At 33.8% G+C, this 19,225-nt stretch overlaps 1 protein-coding gene across 5 annotated transcripts in view; it reads right to left on the reverse strand.

Moving 5' to 3' along the window:
• The window catches only part of ADAMTS6 (ADAM metallopeptidase with thrombospondin type 1 motif 6), a 148,632-nt gene that overhangs the window by 117,336 nt on the left and 12,071 nt on the right, over nucleotides 1-19,225 (reverse strand). For all 5 annotated transcript variants that reach the window (XM_063180314.1, XM_063180311.1, XM_063180312.1 and 2 more), the window contains exons 4-7: nucleotides 16,289-16,457; nucleotides 10,932-11,149; nucleotides 10,346-10,429; nucleotides 9,704-9,849 (exon numbers count right to left, since the gene is read on the reverse strand). In XM_063180314.1, coding sequence (XP_063036384.1) covers nucleotides 9,704-9,849; nucleotides 10,346-10,429; nucleotides 10,932-11,149; nucleotides 16,289-16,457 — 617 coding nt within the window. The remainder of the gene's footprint in view (nucleotides 1-9,703; nucleotides 9,850-10,345; nucleotides 10,430-10,931; nucleotides 11,150-16,288; nucleotides 16,458-19,225) is intronic.

A 19,225-nucleotide genomic window follows, 5' to 3' on the forward strand; every position in this document is an offset into this window, starting at 1 on the left:
CCATATTTTCCAGAGTTAACTTTATATAGTAAAGACGGTATAGCATGTGTCTTACACTTAATTCATACAGTAATGACTATAAAACATGTATCTTTAGAAAAGTAGAAATGCCAGTCAAGGAAATAACTGAGAATGCATATTCACAAATAACTGGGAATGCAGTTGTTTGTGAATTTTTAACATAGGCAGTAATTTAATTCTGAATATACCACATGTAAACAAATGTGGTTTCTTATTTTCTATATCAAATTTCTCATTCATTAAAATATTTGTATTTGAGCTGAAAACAAAAGACTTTGATTTTATATGAGTTTAGAGAAAAAAAATTTCTCTTGTTTAGCAAATCTGATTTCAAAATCAACTTCAGTACCAATTAGCCCTGCACATGTGGTTAGTCCAGCATAGCAATTACAAAATATTCAAGTATATATACGTTTAACTGCAGATTTTTACTTTACTTCCACCATCCAGGTCTGGAAGAATTTTAATAGCTATTAAAGTTACATTTCATCATACACTATGAAAGTGAAACAGAAGAGTTACAATTGCAAATAAATTCAATTTATTTCTTTATTTGAGATGACTCTGTAATATCCTGCTCCTGCCTATTCACACCTGTTCTTTGAAAATAACTACAAAATCTCCAGACACTTCCCTTGAAGTGTCACTTCTTTGCTGTAGATTCACTGAGAGCAAGCAAGCAAGGGAAAAATAATCACCAAAAAACCCACTGTAAATAGTGGTAATCACTTTGGAAAGTACACTTAACACATTGAATATGCTTAAAAATTAGATGAGAAGTTTATAAAAGCTATTAATTTAATACAGAAATGGGTAGCTCTTTAGAGAAAATACCATACCTAATTTAAAAAAGGTTGAGACACTCATGCACATTACTTCATTATTCCACTGCAATGTTTTTCAGAAAGTTTTAAGCAGCATGGAACACAGTGCTCAGTTTAGGTTTTACTTCACTATTTGCATAATTAAAATGAAATAGCCATAAACTCAAATTGAAATCTTATCCAGATCCTACTAAAATAATGGTCATGCTGCAAGTGATCTCAAAGCATAAAGAATCATGCCCTCGATTAGAAAGATTGGAGTAAATTATCAAAAACTAGAGAATAGTGAATACTAAAATTAAATAGATATGATGTTGCCACTAGAAGAATGAATTTACAACCAATGTCCTAATTAAAACCACATTTTTAATGTACTCATACATAACCAATCTAATCAAAGGTAGCTGTAAAGTTGAGCTAAATAGTCCAGACTCATGTTTAAAATGTGAAGAAAACATGAAATTGTAATACATACATATTCATGTGCGGCAAGAGACAGAATTTATGCAACAGATCAAAATCCAAAACTGGTCAAAATCCAGGGAATAAACTGGCCTAATATGTTTTCCTGGATTGTTAAGAATGAGAAAAAAAAAAACTCAAATACTGGCAAATGTATTATTCTGCCAGTCATTGTAGGTTATGAAAATAATAACATCCCCAAGAGAAGGGAAAAACATAGAAGAAGGTAAGTATTCTACTTGGACTACTAAGAAAACTTAAAAATAAGATGTTTTTAAACAAGTGTATGTACTTCATTAAAAAAAAAAAAAAAAAGCAAAATACAACATTTGAAACTGCTAGAAAGGCCTTTGTCAGATATCTGGCCAAGCAGTAACTGAGTGTTCTAGCAGATATCCCAAACTATTACCACCAAACATTTCCTGGAAAAACTATAATTTGAATAGTTTTATGACCCTTTGTGCAACTCAGAAGGTGAATGCCTGGATGAAAAAAAAAAGGGGGGGAAGGGGAATAGGCATAAAAAGGTATTTTTTTTTTTGGTTTTTTTTCTTTCTCTAGTAAGTCTAGTGTACAAATGGAAACGTTTATTTATAAACTACAGAAAGCATTAACATACATTACTATCAACAGCACATGTAGTTTGGTATTTTATAGGTTTATCCTGATGCATTATTAATTGCCAAAAGTTTCACTGCCACATTTAGAGGAAGACTTTAACTGGGACAGTTATGAGTTGCATTGCTCATCATGTGTGCTGGTAGATATTCTCAAATCTTCCAATTCAGAAAATCACCAGGTGTCTAACCAGCTCCCCTCAGTGAGCACATCTTAAGATAAATTTGTGGGATTACACACAAAATTTCTGTCTCTCCTATTTCAGTTGAGATAGGAGAACATTATTTTTATTGATTTTTATTGAGTATTTTTATTTGGTACTATTTATTTTAATCAATCTAACAACAACAACCAAAAAAAGAAAAGAGCTTTCAGACTTCAAGTCAGAGCATGAAAATCTGAGCTTAACTCCATGACATTAGTCACTTTTCTGGATTTGGTATTAAATAAAGCACAGTTTGAACACATTTTGTCCATCTGGAATGGATTAGGCAAACTCTGGGTGTACCTTATACCTTTTCCATCCTTTCACCCTCACAGACTAAAATTTTATGAACTAAATCAGAATACACATCTTGTAACTAACCAGCTGTACACTAAGAGTCAACTAATGGCATCAGAAATTAAAAACAACAGCCTTTTTATTAATTAGAAAACATTCCACTCACACGTTGTGCTTGTTAATTAGCTGCAAATAACCTGCTGGTTGACATTTGCCATGCAATAAGCAGTTTTTCAGATTCACATTCTAGCTACTTTATTGTTCCACATGAGCTCCCTCAAATCCCAGAGAGTCTATTTGATTCCCTTCAGCTGCAAAATCTAGGAATAAAGTTTAAAGACAAATTTACCCCCATCTACCCCTCAAAAAAATCCAACCAATTAACCAACCAAACAAAAAAGCACTCATAAAAAAAATTCTCAGCCATGAGTGGACACCTGAACAATATTTCCAAACTTATCCTAAGAAACATGAGATGGGGGAATAAAAAAACCCACCCAACATGTTTATAACTGCCACAGAAAGAGGAATTACATAATATGCCAAGGGATTTCATCCATTTTCAACTACTTCCTATTTTCTTCTATTGCCTGTTTTATCTACTGATTTCTATCATGTCACAGCCTACAGACTCTCACCTCACAAAAAGACAGAAATGGGTAATAGAGAATTCTTCACTGAGGTCTTTGAGTAGGTTTCCCCCTCACACGGAATACACAATGCTTGCAATCGTGGAACCTGGCTCCAGACCCAGGTTTACCTGAAGTGAATCATCTACACACTAGATCACAGTTGTTATGCCACATGTCTCAGTCACAATTTCTCTTTTATCAATCTCTCATTATTCCAAAGAATATGCCTCAGCAGAGATAGTAAAGACCCCCAACATGTTTTTGACACGGAAGTAAGAATACAAAAGCTATGACAGTGGTGCCATATCTAGCAACATGACTGATTCAAGTGGTCAATAGCAGGTCTCTAAAATGGAGTGTAAGGAATGCATCCTGTAGAGAAACCCTGGAATAAACATTCCTACATGAAACACTGTACACAACATAAAATGCCTCACTTTCCTCAGTCTGCTGAGCAAAGCCCTAGAAGACTTCAATTTTGTTTGGGGTTTTTCCCCAAATACATCATTTTAAATATGCAAATACATTTTTTCCTCTTAGAACCCTTCAACTCCCTGTAAACAAAGTTACATGGGAATTTAGTACTACTATTTGGAAGCTGGGTCCTTACATTTTATATATCTGCAGAGACAGACACTAGGGGCAATATATGCCTCTCTGCTTTTCAAACCTCTCCCTCAATCTTACACGTGGTCACAAGAAAACCAGGTCAATGGACACTGTTGTGATTTTTGCACAAAAATCAAATCAGGAAACATATTCTCCTGTCAGGGGCTTAAATTCAACTCAATGAACTCCAGTAGAAAAAGCTAAAAGGTTACACAAAAAACAAGGATGAAAACTGCCTAATGGACTTCAGAGTCAAGTAAGTAAGAAACAAGGCACAGAATTAGTGCTTGAAATTGGAGCTCTTCTTACAAACAGAGGAACTAGCCACAGGATGAGGATCCAAGACAAGGCTACATGAGAACAGAAATGCTTTTGATCTGCAGATTTATTGGACAAAGCTAGGACATTGTGCTCATGGAGCTTGATAAGAGTACCTTGTATAAAAGAGGAATCTTGCAACAACTTAAGAAGCCCAGAAGAAAAGTGGAAAATGCCTCAGAAAAGAAGCATAACAATCTTGGACCTGCAGGAGTAAAGGAATGTGCAGAGTCCTAGCTGGCTGGCCTTACCAAATGCCTTAACTAGTACAGAACCTGATGGGGCAATGCTACTTACTATTACATAACAAAAATATACTACTAACCTATAAGTTTGCAACTGACATGCAAAAGGAAAAGAGTATCCATTAAACAAATTTTCTTTTAGGACTGTTATCTGGCCAATGCAACTACAAAACCATCCCTGGCTGCCTAAAAACTCTAATGTTATTAAAGGCGTGATTGTGGTCAGCTCTATACAGGTATGCAAAATGAAACAAGAAATATTTTGTTCCTCTTGAGTATCTACAGCAATGTCAGAAACGTTTCTGTTCTTAGATTATGAACCACAAGAATTACAAGGGTTTAGGATTGCTGCCATTTAAATATACTTTCTGTATCCTAAGAGAAACTGGCAGCACTGGCCTGCACATTGGTTGCATCTCACAGACAAATGGAAGTGCCCCTTACCCATAAGGACACATGAATGAGCAAACAACTGATTGAAGCATCATGAAATTAATGTTATGCATATACAATAAACATAAACCAGGTCTGTAAAATTCTGTCCTTGAAACACTCAAAAAATCCACCATGTAATAATGCTAATGCCTCCCATATGGGCTTCAATAGTGTTGCTAGAGAAATGCTGCATACTCATACTGGTGTTAATGCCAATAGCAGCCATATCACACTGCTTAGCAATACACCTACTTAACTAGTTACAAGTACCCAGCAAAAATACAACTGTCTGTTAAGAGAGAGCTCATTTACAGTCTCAAAATATTAACATATACAAACCCACTTAGGACCCAGACAAATAGAAAAAATATACCATCTGGGATACTGAGCATTTTTACTCTCATCAGTACAACCTGCAAATCGAGATGTATTTGACTTAATCAATTATCAAAATTTATATTATATCAATTATATAGCTTACATCAAAATGAAAACATCTATAGCTGTCATTCTTTATTCAATCAAATAAGGATCCTTCCAACAGAGCGTATCAGTTCAGTGGAGCTGTGGAATTAATTGTTGCTAAAGCAGTAAACCACTTGAGAACTTAGGCCAAGTGGATTTCAATCCAAGTAAAAGATTTTTGTATTTCAAGGTATTTTAAGTCAAGAATTTCAGAAGGTGTATCTACATAAAACCACACAGGTTTACAGTCTTTAAATTAAGCCTAGTAAGTTTTCTGCAAGAAATTTTTCCATAAAAGCGCCCTAGCTGCAAAGAGATCTCAATGTTTTTGTCAAGCATAGTGAATTTGTTTTCGTTTTAAAATGTAAAACAAACTCATGGTGTGTGAACTACTAACAGTAGTGACATTTCATTCAGCAATTACTGAGAAGTACTGTTTCCTTAAGTGACTGAGGTTTCAAATATTTCTCTGTTTAAAACAATTGCATCTCACAGACTAGATTCTGTCCCTTTAGAGATACACACCTCAAATTCCCACCAAAACCTTCCTTTCTATGGTACATCCGGTACACGTTTTTACTTGATCTACTAGCACACCAGGAGGCAAAGTAATCTTCCATCTCAGCAGCAAAGCACTCCATTGCTGCAATGTTTAGACAGTCAGCCACACATCGTTTGGATAAACAACTACTTAGTACCTGGACAAATCAAACTAACCCTCTTGAGCTATAGAGAAATGTAGCACTGGAGAACACTTCCAGGGTAAAGGAAAAACAAAATTTAAAAAAATTTTTCACCTTCTCAATACTGTTCCAGAGTGTAAACTAGAATCCAACCTTCTGGCCATGCAGGTACACAGGAAAAGGAATGGTTCTGTTCACAATGTTTGGTTAACAAAGGCATTCTTAAGGAATGCCACAATTCCTACTTCATGATCTTTAAGATCAAGAGAAGGAAGCAACTAATCAAAATGGAAGGAAGCTTAGTTCAAAAATATAAATCAAAATAAAATAATAGCTTTACACTATAGCTTTTAAGTTTTGTGGGTTTGCAATTTATGGAGACCCTATTTCTTAAAGAGTTTCTGAAGAAACAAAAAGAGGAAGCAGCTTACCAAGGAAGGCTCAAAAAACAAATCACCAAACAAGAACTAACTTCAAAAAGGCAAATTGATACCTCTACATTGGGGTGGGATGCACAAGCCTCAAAATTTACACTGGCTTTTAAAATTAAATATCTGACATTGTGCTAAAAAGCAACATTATCATAATGCAAGAATGCATTATCAAGATGCAAGAATACAGAAACCAAATGCAAGAGCTCTGTCTTTATCAAAGGACTTGACATTAGACATCCATTCAAGTTTTTCTCCTATTTTTATTATTTTTTAGTACAAAATAATTTTAAGGATTCACTAGGTTTATCTAAAATCTTCATGAAAAAAAAGGCGACATTGTCTTAACAGCATTACACCAACTATCAACCTCATAGTCCAAGTCTGTGTGCTTAGTATTTTACTTCCACCGGCCTCCAAGAACCCAACTTGGACAATTTCAGCAGAAAACATTGAATTCTGACACCTAAATATATTCTCTTACAGGAAAAATCTAGGTGATATACAATATAAGGACTTACTTAGACCAGCCTCTGGCCTGTGTATTTTTAATTAGCAAACAAGAAGTTTTCTGCAAATTCCCTACCCACTTAGCAGACTGCAGGGTGGCTGCAGCACCACAACCCATAGACCAGGCACACCAAACACAGGTAGGCTCTTGTCCAAAGACTGGTGGCTTAGCAGGCATGGCAACGCCTCTGTGGGACTTAAGAGATCAGTTTGACATACCTCCACTCTAGTGAGGCTACCTGGTTTTAGCACACAGCTTAGTTAGCATACAAAAGTCTTTCTGCATCGGTCAAGCAGATACTCCTAGAGAATGTGCTGCCTTAATACTGTTTTTCCCAAATCAGACCATGACATCTTTAAAAGCAACATGAAGGGACATCAAAGAAAAGGTGAAGTGCTGTCTTAATTTACATGGTTGAAAAGAATGACTCATTTTCTTAAATCCTCTGCCCCACATTTCAGATAAAGATTGTTGTAGTTGCAAACTTAAATACTTAGATAGGACTCAGTAATATTTTCAAATGCATCAATACTTACTAAAAAATCTGGTTTTAATCAACACGAAACTATTCATAATGTTGAATTGAAACTTTCCTACTTTCCATAAAGTAGAAGTACACACAATGAGCAAAAAATTTATTCCAGTGTCAAAGTCAATAAAAATGTAATTACTCCATGCAAAGCAGAGCATCATCAGTTGGACAAATTCAGGAAACTGCTTTCAAAATACTAGTGGAGTGGCTAATAAGTATTCTAATTTTTGTGGTAGTATAGGCTCAAATTCCTTTGGATAGACGTGGTCATTAAAGACCTTTCCAGTATATTATGATTTTAAAGAACCATAGCCATATCCTTTTCTTTCTCATACAATGTCTTAAATCTGATTTGTCAAGTGAAAGATAGACAAGAGAATGAAAACTAGTGTATCAACATTTCAGCAATTCATTTAGAATTATTAAAGTAGTGGATTACATGTTAATATGAATATAAATTTGTCCTTACTCATTCCAACCCCAAAAAGAACTATTGATTCTTCACATAACCTGATTCATTTTATTAATAACAGCTGGGATAGCTAGTTCTCAGTAAAAGCTGAATTTATCCACTCAAATTGATTAGTGCAGCCCTTGTGATTATATTAGGGAATCACAATTATTATATTACTATATAATATATTACTATATAATTACTATATATTACTATATAATATAAATAAATATTATTTACTATATTATATACTATATACTAATATATACTATATATTATTTACTATAATATATAAATAAATTATTATAAGAATTTTGGTGTCTGGAAACACAGATCTATTCGGAACTACACTAGGAACATCCCACTGGAACACTCTACCGCATCAGGCAAGCCAGTACGGAATACAGAGTAATCAAACACATTAAAGCACAGCTGCAAAAGACAACAACTGTGATTTGTAATGCCAGAAAACCACCAACAAAGTGTCAGGTTAGTCAGCTGTAGCAGTAAAAATACAGAGTTGCCAATACAACTTATCCATACCTACATTAAAGAGCTTCAACTGACACAACAATACCACCCAAGGATTACCCTTTTTCATTTCTCTAAATTATACCAGTGAAAGTCTCACGTGCAGCAAAACTGTGATCACATAGTCTGGTTCAAAAGTCCTAGTGAAGGTAGTACTTATAGGCACAAAACTGATCATTAAAAAAAAGCCTCTGTGAAAAATTAAGACCTTAGAATGCAACTATTTTCTTTTTCATTGCATTTGATTTATTTGTATCAGAGTTTAGTCTTTTTTTTACACTTCTTGAAATCTAAAAGCTTTCTGAATTACTCTAGCATTTAATCACTCTGATTTTTACTATGTACTATTTAGGATCATAAGTAATTATATTGTAATCATATGTATTATATTATACACAATTAATACAAAATACATGCAAGTGATTCACTAGGTTCTATTTCCTCTCAAAAATAAAAAGATTTGTGCATTATGCAAAACAAAACCAGAAAAAACACCACCTCCCTCAGAAAAAAAACCAACTTCCACAAATGCTATTCAAAATTATACAAAAGATACATTATTTTAATCACTATTTCAATTTTTCTGCAGTGAATGCAGAAAAAAAATAGGTTACATACAAAGCAGTACAGAATTTGTCCTGGAAAGCAGAAATCACAATTAAAAGATCCTAATCAAAATAAGAACATATGAACCTGCTGCTACTTAAACAAAACAAAAAAGAATAAATAGTATCCTTAAATAACAATGAGAATTATCTTCTATTAAAGTACAGTTGCCTACACCAAACTGCAAAGGGAGAGACACAAATGCCTTTATCAGGATCACAGGATTACAGTGCAGGTTATGTTGAATTTATCAGAGTAACAGGGAAATAGAAGCAAACAAATAGGCACATATGCAGGCTTTGAAACTACCTATTAAAATTGTCAGTTCTCATCTTAATTAAACATAATAAATCAAACCAGCTACAAAGCAGAGTCTCATATTGCTGGAATCTGCAAGAACCTGTTTTAAGAGAAATACTATTACACCAGTTGAAGTTCTGGCTTGAAATTCTTACAAAAACACTTCACATAGTTAACAATACATTTTTCATTCTCTTTTTTTCTCTGCGATCTTATGAATTCTTTTCAATTATTAAAGTATAAAATGTTCAATAGGATTCATCTTTTCTACTGTAATACTTCGTATTGGCAATTATGAAGTGAAAATAACAGCAGAAGCAAGTGATTTGCAGATCTTACTTTTCCAAATTCTTAATCTAAACTTTTATAATCTGATATATTTAAGACAACCCATCCATTAATTTTCCTCCTTTAAAGGTTACCTACCAGATATATTATTTTGCAACTAGCCTCTAGACATATATATGCTAAGAACAAGAAAGCTACAAGAAATAAAATAAACACAATACTTATAATGACCATACCTAGTAATAAGAACCGCATTATCATGGTGGGCAATCCCATTTTCTGGAATGGTGTTTCCATCACTTTGGTGGGAGAGAATGGATTTCTGCCACTTACAGAAGCTATCGAGGGACTTGTCTGCATGGTGGTTTATCTCCAAGTTTGGCTGCAATACAACATGCATACCAGAAATGTTCCAAACAAATTACTAAGGTCAGTTGTTAAGCCTTTTGAAAACTAAAATGGGACTATAATTAGAAGCAGTGGTTTCTAGGAATAAAATCTTCTTGCCATATTTTATTTCTGTAAAATCTGACCCCCAAGTTCAGCTGTGTATTACTGAACCATCATTCTTTCTGCTCCAACTTTAATAATCATTTTGTCAATACAGAAAAAAAATAAATCAAAATACAAATCTAAAAATAAAATTGACATCCCCGAAGGTGTAATAATAGTCACCTGAAGTAAGAATACATATCTTTGAGATGATACGCGAGGAATATTCCTTTGAACTGCTTCATCTTGATTAAAGCAGTGAAAAATTACGTGATAGGTTTTGAACTCAGAGGCAGCCACTTCAATCTATAATTAAATAACTCTACATTCTATAATAACATAACTTGTATTTCACAAGGTATAAAGCTTAGCACAATAGCTCTTACCTGATCTTCAGTGAGGACAATCAAACGTGTCACTATAATATTCACAACGTTTCCTAGACTGGAATCACGATAAAGTTTGGCAACCTGACCTCCAGAAAATAAGAAAAGGCACAAAGTCAGACAAGAAACACTACTTGCTTCCTAAATGGTTAAAAATTAGCCCAATTTCCTCATGTAGTTCCATAAAGCACATCACCTAAATATAAGTTATTAGACCCAAATATAAGACCCCCAAAAAATGACCATTCTGTTATTGAGTCACGTTTTTCAATTGAAACTCTTTATACCTTGTTTCATAATTCATCCAGCACAATGAGCATTTAGTGTTGATATAAGCAGAATAAAACTGTATAATCTGAATGTAATTATTTGAATTCAAAATTAAAGACAACAATTTAAAAGTGATCACAACACACTTCTTGACATTTTCCCAAAATGCCAACATTTCCAGTATTTAAACTATTCATTTCTGCAAGCTAGTACTTATATTAAAGCATCATTCATGGCAATAAATAAACACTTGGCAGGTCCATTATCATTTCCATACAGAGGCATTGATACGAACACAGAGAAGGATGAAACTTACAATATTCATTACACTCAAAATGTAGTGTTCAATGTCTTTGCGACCATGGTATCCCACCATCATTTTGTCTGCTACTACCAGCGTTTCCACAAACCGTTCAAGGCTCACAGATCTCTTCTGTCGACTGTGACTACTTCCTGTGCCATTGACGGGACGTGAAGCTGGAAGAGCAGATGCATCATTCATCCACCAAGGTTTGCCACTTCTTGTGTGGTCTTCTAGGAACCAAAACAATTGTAACACTTAAGAGGGAGTCACTAGTAAAACTCATGCAAATGCAGCTGGTTTATGTTGAGATTGCCATCTCCAAGTTTCTAGCAAATAAGTCTTTCTTGAGGCAAAGAAAAATTAAATTTCTTTCTTTTCAAAATTATTTTTAACTAACTTATATATTGGAAAGGCAAATTTGAGCACCAATAATCTCAATTCCCCTTAAATTTGAATTAGCATGATAAAGCAAAAATCCTCTCTTAATATGTCTGATCTTGCACGTTCATGTTATTATTAAAGATTAGTTATAATTAACCACAAGAACACGTCAGAATTTTAAAAATAAGAACAAGACAGCTGTAACCTGTGGAAGAAAAATACTAGAAACCAAAAATTCAAAATAATTATAAAAGTTATCTAATTACTAAGGACGAAACATGCTCATAACACACTAAAAAGCTTTTTCCCTCCTGCAAAAGTCTGTAATTTTTAGACAAATAGGCTTACATGCCTAAAATGAATAAATTTTCACTTCAGAAACTTATCTTTTATCTGCCTTGTGAATTAACTGTAATAGAAAGTTTTAAATGGTCTGACATGGGATACTTGCCATAGTCATTTCAACACAAATTTCAGTTTAAATATGTTGGGTTTTGGGTTTTTTTCAGGTAAATATATAGAAAAATATTTCTTGTGTGCAAAAGATAAATTATTAAAAATTCAAAGAGCTGTAATTATCAGCAAAACAAACATTACAAGATGACTTTGAATTCTAATTCCTGTCCTCAGAGAGGACAAAGGAAGGGAAGGATGGATTCAATTTTTTGGCTTTTTTAGTGTGTATCATATATCCCTTTTCCACAAGAGCCAGCAAAGATCTCAAGCTAAAATTTAGCAAAGTATATTGTTAGTCTGGTTTTATCCAAATAGGATCTCAACATATCTAAGTTATTCTTGGTATTTACAGATGAGCACAACAACATTAACAGATACATTTATAGCTGTCTGAACAGGACTGCTGAAAAGAGTATTTTCTTGCATCATTACTTCTACTAAAACAGGGTCAGCTAAGGATGAATAGAGATAGAAACAGTACCTCCCATAAAAAACCAATGCTTTATGCAAGTCAGCTAAGCACACTGATTTCAAAGAGAAAAACTACACCACAAAGAATGTATGTTCAGGTCAAAACCAAGAATACAAACCTTCAGCATTCCTACTGTTGCACTGTTTCATAATTTTTGAGGCTATGGTATTGGCTCTAAAAGGTGCATATTTTAGAAAAGTCAAAAATTTAAGTAAACCTGGTAGTTATAAAAACACCAGTAACAAAATGGTCCTCATTCTCCAATGGTTATAATTCATTCTAAAAAAATCCTGTACAGAGTATTAAAAGCCCAGTTTGGATTCTATAATGACTATTAAGCTTTCTCCTGGTTTTCACCTCTATTCTAGAAAATTCAAAATTGCTTGAATTGTTCAAAGACTTTCATCACACCTATTTGTCTTAGAAATGTCTGGAATTCTCTCTGACAGCTACTGTACTAAATTTTTTTTAAATTCATTCTTTTTCAAATAACAAATGCTGATAGTTTCTGATGCTCTTGGAGTGCTAGAAGTATTTTAGAAAGTACTGCTTCCACATTAATTCAACGTTTTCACTCAAAATTCATGCAAACTATTCCAAAGATTTAAAACCTACCGATTTCAAACATAAAACTTTCAGAGGAAAAAAAATATTATTTTGGAATCATTGTCATACTATCTTTCAAACAAAGGTCTCAGAGGGCTCCATAAGAACAACCATATCTCATTTTCTTATCAGATGAGAAGCTTAGGCTTTAGCTGATCTCAAAATTGTATAACTGCTAAAATATATCAATAAATAAAGATATACTATTTATTTAGTGAAAATAGTTATGTGGCAACTTACATCATTCTTTCAACACATAAGTTAAAAAAGAAAAAAATTAAGCTCCACTAACATTGAACATAATTATAAGGAAGTAAAAAAAGGCAAAAATAAATGGAAAAATAAAGAAAAAAAACCACAGAAAAATACTACAATTGATCCCAAAATAATTATTGCAGAAATGTGGAATTCAGTTTTACACTGCAACTGAAAAGAAATCCAAACCCATGTAAACATGGAGTTCACAACTACTGTACACAAGTTTCCCTAAGTCAGTCATCTAAGATATTGGGTGGTGGTCAAGGTAGAAAGAAAGAAGCACAAATGGAAAAATATCCTAAAATGTAATAGCAAACTTATGTTAAATGCAACTATGAAAATATTTTGAAACAAAACATTATGCTGGGTTTTTTTCTAAATATTTTAGCACCATTATTTCATGCTTTTAACAAGCTTTTATTCCATATTTTAGAATATACCAACTGTAAAGTCTGACATGAGTGAAATCACTACATAAATCAAAAAAATAGGACATAGGACAACTATCCAGAAATAATCTGTCACACTGCAGCTTTCATATGACAATTTTTGTTGTTTCTCAATCGCAAGATAATCCAGTGATCGCAAACCCCACTGAAGCAATTGGAATTTGGCAGTGGAAAACCTCTTACCAAGGCCTAAGTGATTTCAGCTATATTTAATTAAACATAATTAATTGGTGACAATATATCATGAAACACAAATTCAACATTTTATATTTTGAACATTTTTATGTTTAAATGCTTAAAATCTAATTTAAATTATGAAAATGTATCCTGTGCTCTCATCTGATTCTTCATGCCTCTCCAATTCTCCTCTTGTATTACCTACCACAATTCTACCATTGATTATACAGTGGCTCATTACTTACTGATCCGAATCAATTCTGATCATGCTTTCACCAAATTCTGTACTCCACCTTCTATTCTATTATTGTCATTCTTCTCAGAAAGGTCAGAAACTACACTCCCCTTGTCTCTATCAACACTTCAAAATCCTGACTATTTCCCTGATGGAGAAGAGGTACAAAATAAACTCGGTTACAGTAGGGGAAACTTGACAAACAATGAATAGTGGCACAGTTTCTCAAGCAGATTCCTCCTTGCATAGAGTGCTAGGAAAACTGTTCTGAAGGTAAAGTTAAAATCAGTCTCCAGACAAAATAAATCATATACTGCCAAAAGGTACTTACAGCTTTGTGACGTTTGCATTTTAAAAGACAAAATTGGACTATTCAAAACTTCCAAAACCAGTCAAATTCCCTAAACATCACTGAACACCTGGATTTAATCCTTGGGTGTGAAAGCTGCAAAACTGAAAATTAATATTTGACTTTATTTTTTAGCCTTTTCTTTTAGGTATTTCAGGATGCTTTGTATGCTATTTCCCTTTAAGATAAAGCTGCAACAATGGTCAGAAAATGAGTTTTAAATGCTTTGGTACCCATGAGGGTAAAACAGAACATCGTCTGGAAAAGCAAGACCTTGCAATCTTGGCAGAGAGTGAATTTTTTTGGACATTTTAATGGAGTGGAAATAGTGTACAGAACAACAGGAAAAGGAGAAACTGAGATGAATTAGCATCATAATATTCTCAGGCTTGTAAAAAGCAATACTTTAGTACTTCAATAATTAAGGACTTCAGGCTATGAAAGCTGAGGCAATCCACAGGAGCTTCCAAGAAAAAAGGTACCATCAGTTATACTAAGTAATAAACGATAAATATTATACCATGTTTTACAAAAAATGCAGGCAAAATGTATACCTCTGATCAACCTGTGATCCATGTAACAGATACGACCAGAATAACTGAACACAACCTGACAAAAGCAGCTGCCTCTGCTTCATGGCTTGCAGAAGAATGACTTCTAAGCATTACTCTAGAAGATAAGACCCAACAGAAGCCAAGATCCTTTCTTTTTGTAGGGATATAATAATGGTAAAAATTACATGTCTCTACATTTCAAAACCTTCCACTTATTTCAAGCGGCTTAAGTGAGAGCTCTCCCAGTAAAATGAACACATACTAGTACCCTTATTTCACAATCAGTTAGCAGGCAGTAATATTTAAGAGATTTGTTTTGCAATACTCTAAGCATGTATATTGAATAATGCTCTCAAACTAAAACAGAAGTTACACACATGAAGTCTGACATTCCATAAACACAATTAACAGAAACTCTCAAAAAAAAGCCATCTCCCAAGAATGGATCTTGCAGACAATCTGTACTGTAAGCTTAGACAGCTGGTGCCACTAAACATTATAAACTCCAAAAGAAGCTAAAATAAATTACATCAATGAACAATTATCTTATTTTATTTTAAGATTAGTTATTGTCAGTCTGCTCGATGCACTGAATCTCATGGAATACAACTGCTTGATTGAACTTTTGAGAATGACTGAACTTTTAAGAATAAGCTATTACTGAAATATAAACAATTGACAAGGTTAAAACATTTTTCTAGCACGTTAAAAAATTACTTTTGTGTTTAAAAAAAAATTGTCAGATTTACTCCATGCTGTCTTCAAGAAGTTAGTTTTCAGTTTAATCAAGGGTTATGTCAGAGTACTCAAAACCTGTATCTATAGAGGTTAAAACTACTTTACAAAGAAAATGCCTCTCCATCAAAACTATATAATCCTGCCTATAAGGCACAGGTAAATCACATACTTGACTATAATGGAATAATGTCAACCAACTGGACCAAAAACAAGCACCAAAACACTATAAACCTCTGTAAACAGAAAAGATATGGACTCAGTTCCAAATGTATTGATAATCATAATGCTGACATATTTATTGCATATCAAGTTTCTTCAAATGAGATTGAACACATACTAAACACTGAGCTGTAACATGCAGTCATTCAAGCATGCTTTCCTGCTGGGAAGTGAAGTACATTTATTGACATTTTGCGGAAGCCTGTGCTCATTTCTACCACTGTACACAATATAGGCATTAAACAAGACTTATTCCTGCTGTCTTAGTTTTTGAAATACACTATATTCTCAATCGGAATCTGAAAAAAAAAGAAAAAAAAAATCAAAACTACTTTTCAACAAGACATTACATCACCCAAAATGAATATTCTCATAGCTACACTCTTCACTATGTCTTAAATGTGAAACAAGCAAGATCTTAAAATATATCTCAAATTACCATTTTTTAAAAGGAATGACACTCATTCTTGTTTACCTGAGACTCCACAGTGACTGTGATCATAGAGGTGCTGCTGGTGCATGGTAGATTTTTTGTATATAACATGAGGATGACCATTCTCATAATTATAGTTACTAGAATCTTCTGTTATATTTCTTAAAGGCTCAATAAAATATTCATCATCTTCTGTAGCAATGACTCCATGCTTAAAGAAGCAAATAAGAAAACAAAAGCTTACAATAGACAATATGGAACTACTATCACAAATTTTAGCTTTAAAAAACATTCTCTGTGGAGAAATCCACAGCTAGAAGCTAATACATAAAACAGTGCATGAGCCAGCTCTCGTCTGCTGATTTAGTATGAGCAGAGTAGGTGCCTATAAACAATACAGTGAGAAAAAATAAAACTATCATTGTCCTATTTGTGGAGAACTTTCACCTTTTTTTGGTAGATGCAGTTAAAAAAAACAGGAGATAGTCTCAGAATATTACAAATAATCTCTTCACCAAGATGTTCTGAAATGACATGATTGATATCCATTAAAAATTCAACAATCCCAAAATGGTATAAATGGCAAGTCCAATATCCCTCTGTGATGCCACACTGCTAGATGCTTAAAGCCAAATACTTCATCAAAGACAAACACGAGGAAGGATTAATTTTAGAACACATATTCAAAGAAACCAATTTTTACTTTACATCCAGACACAACCCCAAAACTGAGCTGGTTAACAGAAATCAAATTATTTATATTAACTTAAGTTACATTGTCTACATAGCGTTTATTCCATAAAAACTGTTGCCATAAATCTAGCAAACAAGAGCTATGGCAGACTGTACTAGATCTCATTCTCCATAACAAATGAATATTGTTTTTCCTCATACTGCAGTGCAGAATAGTAGATATTCTATTCTCATAACTTTCACATTTGTGAACTTAGCTTCTTCCAAACAGGAAATGGTTTATGGAAGAAAGGGGAGACTTCAGGCCAACTATGCAATTTCCTGAACCTTCAGCAATTAAAACTGAACTTTAGCAGAAAATCCAGGTTTTGGATCCTTTCAGATATAGAAATATTGGGGAATAAGCCCTGACAGACTCTACACCAATGTTCACTAAATAAAAAATTCTGATACCCCATATGTAGAAAATTCTGAATGTACAGACTTTCTACACAGGGAAGAGCTACCCATCAGACAGAAGCAGGAACTTCTACATTCGTATCCTGACTTGATGAATCACAAATTTCTACCACACCTTTTATCTATGAAACAAATACTACACATGAATCTTTTTTTAAGACCTCTATGATCAGTCTTAAGACCACTTGCTCTGTATCTGCTCTACAAATCCTAAAGCTATTTTCAAATATCAGTTTGTCTTTTTACTCTTGGTCAAAGCTCTTGTCCTGTTACTGTTTTGTACATAAAATGCCTACAGTTCTTTACTTCTGAAACAACATATAAAACTTACAAAATAAAAAATCCTATGCAATACATCAGAAACAATGGTTTTCCAAATAGAACTCTATTATAAATGGTGAAAATATATGTATGAACAGACTGCAGCTTTCAATTACTCCTTCCTTACATTGTGAATGCAAAAATAAGCGTTTCTCTTCAGTGGTATTTTTCATTATGAATTCAATTATTAACTCAGAAGGCAACATCAGGGTCTAAATTCACCTGGAAGATGCCAGTATCAAATTCCTCTTACAATGCCTCCTTGTAACTTGAAGTCTAGGATTTTACTAGAAAATAAATCATTTACTGGTATACTGCTGCTTAAACAGTATTGAAAATATAAAACAAATTGTAACTGGGCTTGCCAGATGTGCAGAAAGAACCTTGACAGTTTGGACTGCATCCAGTCTGCATGTCAGACATCTGGGTTCAAGTGAATCCTGAGCCATTGTAAGCTCTGGTATTATGTTCCCACAGGAAGAGAGTCCTGTGGAGCGGTTCAGCCCATCAGGCTGTCTGCCTCATGCCAAGCCTGAGAAGACAGAGATACCATCCAATCAGTGGCACTGTCTCTGAGACACAGTGGGTCCTAATTTAAATTCCTCCAAAGCATACATCCTTCCTGTCTGTACTCAAGTCCAACCATGTTTGCAAATCTAAGCATAAATGAGATTATTATATCAGATACTGAAACTAAGTGGCAAGACTACCTCAACAGAACTAAGTTAATTAAAATAGCATAAACTCTTAATTGCAGCACTAATTCTCTACACAAATCGCATATTTGTTCCTGCAAATAACTAAAGAATATCTGCAAACAATGGTCACAGTTCCTTCAGGTACCAGCTATGACAATGGTAATGACAGCATCACCACTTTTTCCAATGCCTAGCTGATATCTGATGTCATTTGCCCAAATGCTAGGGTGCATAAGAAAAGACATTTCAATAACACTTTGTTAAGGAAATACAAATAAATTTTAACATAGAACTACAAGGAGGAAGTGAAAACATTTGTGGTCAGTTGCTGCAGTCAGACAAGTGATTCAATTAGCACTGGAAATACAACGACCCTGCATATGCTCTTCCCAAAAGCCTGCTTAGGTAGACCATTTTAAGCCTAACAGTATTTTTGCTTGCAAACAAAATTCTTCCAGTGCTAAATTAATGCAACCAGTCTTGATGAATCACCATGATTCAACAGTGAAATGACTGATTTTTAAGAAGCACTCTAAATACTGCAACTAAAAAGTACCTTGGTGATGGCCAGCATATCTTCTAAGTTTCAAAAATTCATTTGGCTAGAGATAGTGGCATTGTTTATGTATTCAGAAAGCCTGATTGATACATAGTGGGAAGTATACTATTATATCCAAATCAACATTCTAAATACCAGCTTCGATTTATAATCCACTATCTGAGGAAAACAAAACTTCATTTGAAAAAGGAGTTTGAAATAATGCCCATTTAAAGCATTAAATAATATGAATTAATAAAATGAATAAAT

This window comes from Melospiza melodia, chromosome Z (assembly GCF_035770615.1).
Source record: "Melospiza melodia melodia isolate bMelMel2 chromosome Z, bMelMel2.pri, whole genome shotgun sequence".
Lineage (NCBI taxonomy): Eukaryota > Metazoa > Chordata > Aves > Passeriformes > Passerellidae > Melospiza > Melospiza melodia.